The 3955-nt window shown below is 48.3% G+C and overlaps 1 protein-coding gene across 1 annotated transcript; it reads right to left on the reverse strand.

Moving 5' to 3' along the window:
* Positions 1 to 741: 741 nt before the first annotated feature.
* On the reverse strand, positions 742 to 3343 carry LOC145577692 (uncharacterized). Its single transcript, XM_081635163.1, has 3 exons — positions 3173 to 3343; positions 1378 to 2871; positions 742 to 1245 (listed from the first exon to the last, which is right to left on the reverse strand). The coding sequence occupies exons 1-3, from the start codon at positions 3341 to 3343 to the stop codon at positions 742 to 744; spliced, it is 2169 nt and encodes a 722-aa protein (XP_081491289.1).
* Between the last annotated feature and the right edge of the window lie 612 nt (positions 3344 to 3955).

Genomic DNA, 3955 nt, shown 5'->3' on the forward strand with positions numbered 1-3955 from the left:
TAAGTCTTTACCTCACCGTCGTGCCCACCAGACGGGGAATCGTGGTATTCATGGAGTAATTTGGGAATAATGTTGGCAGACTTGGGTAGCACCATCCTGCCTTTGTATAATACTCGCCCATCTCCCAAAGAAAATCCATTGGGCCTAGAATTGGTGGACTCAAGGTTTTTCTTAATTTCAGCCAACCAAGCATCTCGTGTCAGTTCCTGGTCCAACTCATCCCATTTAATTCCTTGAGTTAAACACAAGGACTTTAGCTCACACCCTTTCCGTGCATCCGCCACACGGTTCGAAGCCCCCGGCCGATATTGAACCTCAAAGTCGAAACCCACAAGCTTGTGCATCCATTTTTTATACTCATTTCCCACTTCGCGTTGTTGTGTTATGTAACGCAAGCTTTGTTGATCGGTCCGTACTATGAAGTGACAATCGCCAAACAAATGGGTCGATTCTCTTGCATAAGTACGACCCGGAGGCATCGGTCTCAACGACAAAAATCTTGTGGAAGTCGGGCATAGCCAAAACCGGAGCGGTAGTCATGGCGACCTTCAATTTCTCGAATGCAAGGACTGCCTCATTAGACCACCCAAAGGCATCTTTTTTAAGTTGAGAAGTTAGAGGCCCAGCAACTTGGGCATAATGGGCTACAAATTTTCTGTAGTAGCCCGTTAAGCCTAAGAAGCCTCTTAACTCCCTCAAGTTTCTTGCCTGGCCCAATCAAGGATAGCCTTGACCTTTTCCTTATCCATAACTACACCTTGCCTTAGAGATGACATGGCCCAAATAAGCCACTTCATATTTGCCAAACTCACACTTTTTATAATTGGCATATAGTTCATGATCTGCCAACTTCTTGAGAACCTGCCGTACATGATCACAATGATCTTCCTCATTCTTGCTATACACTAGTATATCGTCAAAGAACACTAGTACGAACTTCCTTAGAAATGGCCTAAAAATGTCGTTCATAAGTGATTGAAATGTCGCCGGAGCATTAGTCAACCCGAACGGCATCACCAAGAACTCATAATGGCCCTCATGGGTGCGGAAAGCCATCTTATGAGTGTCTTCGGCCTTCACGCGTATTTGATGGTAACCGGACTTTAAGTCCAATTTTGAGAAAATTGTTGACCCTTGTAGCTCATCCAATAACTCATCTATCACGGGAATTGGATATTTGTCCTGTACCGTCTCTTTATTGAGGGCCCGGTAATCCACGCAAAATCGCCATGAACCATCCTTTTTCTAAACAAGTAACATTGGGCTTGAGAACAGGCTTGTTGAGGGCTTAATAATCCCGGCTTCTAACATCTCCCTAATCAACTTCTCGATCTCATCTTTTTGTATTTGCGGGTAGCGGTACGGTCTAACGCTCACCGGGTCGCTGCCTTCCCTCAAGGTGATGGTGTGCTCACGTCCCCGAGACGGTGGCAGTCCGTGGGGTAAATGAAAGACAGTGGCAAACTCTTTTAATACTTGCTTCAAAAATTCTGGTGGCCCATTCTCATCTTTGGGCCCAGATTGCATTTCTGGCCCAACCTCATGTGGTTTCATTTGATTAATTTCAACCCAAACTCCTCCTCTTTGCTTACTGATGGTTCTAAGCATTGCCTTGAGGGACACTTTTGCCGTATCCAAGGTTGCGTCTTCGGTCAACGTGGTGGGTACTCCAGCCACCGTGAACTTCATTTCGTGTGTCTTCCAATTGGTGGACATAGTTCCCAACTTCTCTAACCATTGAATACCAAGGATGACATCGGTGTTCCCTAGCCCAAGTGGTAAGAAATCCTCCACCACCGTTACTTCCCTTCCTAGCTTCACCTTCACGCCTTGACACACTCCCCTTCCTCGAACCGTTTCTCCGTTTCCTAGGGACACCCCAAAGTCGCCCCCCTCCGGTATAGGGAGCTTAACCGCTTCCACCACCGCCTTCGAGATAAAATTGTGTGTAGCCCCCGGATCTATCATCACCACTACGGCCTTCCCTTTTATCTCCCCCTTCAATCTCATGGTTTTGGGGTTCGATATCCCCACAACTGAACTCAGAGACACCCCCACAGGTGGGTCGGGTTCCTCATTTTCAAACCCCCCTTCTTTTTCTCCGACGTCAATCTCCTCCATCTCGTCGCCTACCCCCGCCAACAAAACACTCAATTCTTTCCGCTTACACCGGTGACCAATTCCCCACCGTTCATCACACCGAAAACAAAGCCCTTTAGCTCTCTTCTCCTGTAGCTCACTCTGAGTGAGTCGTCTGGTGCCACTCGCTGCCTTCTGAGGGGTGTGATACGAAGTGGGTCGACCCATATTGATGGAACCTTGTGATTCTGGGGCCTTGGGCCAAGATTTGTTAGGCCTACTTCCACTAGGTAACCCATAGGTCTGAACTAGCCCACCCTTGTTGAAGGGTTGGGAGTTCTGAGTTGGGCTTGAATTGGAGGCCCCAAAGCTCAGACCCCTTTTCCAGCCTCCTCCCACCTTCTTACTTTGCTGCACCCGATTCTTTTCCTCAATTCTCCCAACCATTTCCATGGCTTTCTCCAAGCTAGTTGGGTTGAGCAACCTCAACTCGATTTTGATATCCCCTCGTAGTCCGTTGATGAATTGCCCGAGCATGAGACTCTCAGGAATATCCTCAAGTGGGGCTGCCAACTCGATGTACCGCTGGCGGAATTCCGCCACCGATCCCCCCTCCTGAGACATCGCCAACCATTGTTCATGCAAACTCCCTGAGTGTGACGGTCGGAATTCGTTCAGAATTCTGTGCTTAATATCCGGCCACCCATAGAAGGGTCGCCGTTTCTGCTCCCACTGGAACCACTTAAGGGTCGCGCCATCCATTGCAACTACCGCGGCCTCCATTTTCTCTCTCTGACAAGTGGTAGAATTCAAAAAACATCTCAGCTCTCATGGTCCAGTTGTCGGGGTCATTACCCTCAAAGATCGGCATTTTTAATTTCCTGTATTTCCACAGGCTGTTGCCGCCGCCACCACCGCCGCGGCGCCAACCACCCTGCTTAGGCGGTGGCCATTCTTGCTCTTCGTATAGTCGTTCGCCAATGGGTGTGCGAATCCAGTTCATCTCCGGATGTGGGTTGTTCTCCCCGGTCAACGGAATCGGGACTTTTTGATTAATAGGTTGTGGATTGGGCTAAGGATGGTTTTGCTTCACCCTCTCCAACTCAGCTTGTAGCTTAGTGATTTTCCCACGGTCGATGGCAGCCTGCGTGTCGACGGTGATTCGAAAACGGTCCAAACGATCCTCCAACTTGCTGGAGGTGGCTTCGAGGACCTCCTCCGTTCTCTTTCGCTCCTCTTCTATCTTCCGCCGCTCTTCCTCCATGGCCGCTCTGACAGCCGCTGCGACCACCCGGGTGGGGCGTTTGTAGCTTTTCGGCTATGGTCGTCATCTGAGTCTTTAACTCGGTGAGTGTTCCTTCCATGGCGTCCAGCCTCTACGACTCGTTAGTCTCCATTTTTTTTTTTTAAATGAGTGGCGGTTTCCGGTATCAGCGGCCGCAGGACCAACACTCTGATACCAAGTTTGTTATGGACTAGCTAATTCAAGCACAATTGACACATTCAAATAAGAGAAGGACGGCTTCTTTATTAACAGAATAAGAAGGGTAAAGGTAGCAACTTGAGGCTGCCAATCTCCAAGCAACTTTAGGTTGCCACTCTCCAAGAGTTTCCTCACAATATTTCTCAATACCCTCCCAATTACACATACTCAATTACTTATACTAATGGTCAGGAATGGCCTTCAAGGTTACATGTGATTACATTAACGAAAGTGGAAAATTTATATTAAAACATAATGAAAGTTGCCTGCTGCCCTTCCTTCTCTGCTTCTTAATTAGACTTGTCTTCTAGTTAATTGGAATTGTTCCCCTGTGCTGCCCCTGTTAGACCCTGCTGCCCTTGCTTGACCTTCCTAGTGTAGACTTGTATGGGT

This window comes from Chenopodium album, chromosome 14 (genome assembly GCF_948465745.1).
Source record: "Chenopodium album chromosome 14, dcCheAlbu1.1, whole genome shotgun sequence".
Classification (NCBI taxonomy): domain Eukaryota; kingdom Viridiplantae; phylum Streptophyta; class Magnoliopsida; order Caryophyllales; family Amaranthaceae; genus Chenopodium; species Chenopodium album.

What these genes read in the sequence shown, in the direction of transcription:
- LOC145577692 (XM_081635163.1), bottom strand. Translation starts at nt 3,343, where the DNA reads ATGGAGGAAGAGCGGCGGAAGATAGAAGAGGAGCGAAAGAGAACGGAG. An exon ending in TACAAGCTGAGTTGGAGAGG is followed by an intron (nt 2,872 to 3,172) that starts GTGAAGCAAAAC and finishes ACCACTTGTCAG; the next exon opens with AGAGAGAAAATGGAGGCCGC. An exon ending in TGAGGGAAGGCAGCGACCCG is followed by an intron (nt 1,246 to 1,377) that starts GTGAGCGTTAGA and finishes TTACTTGTTTAG; the next exon opens with AAAAAGGATGGTTCATGGCG.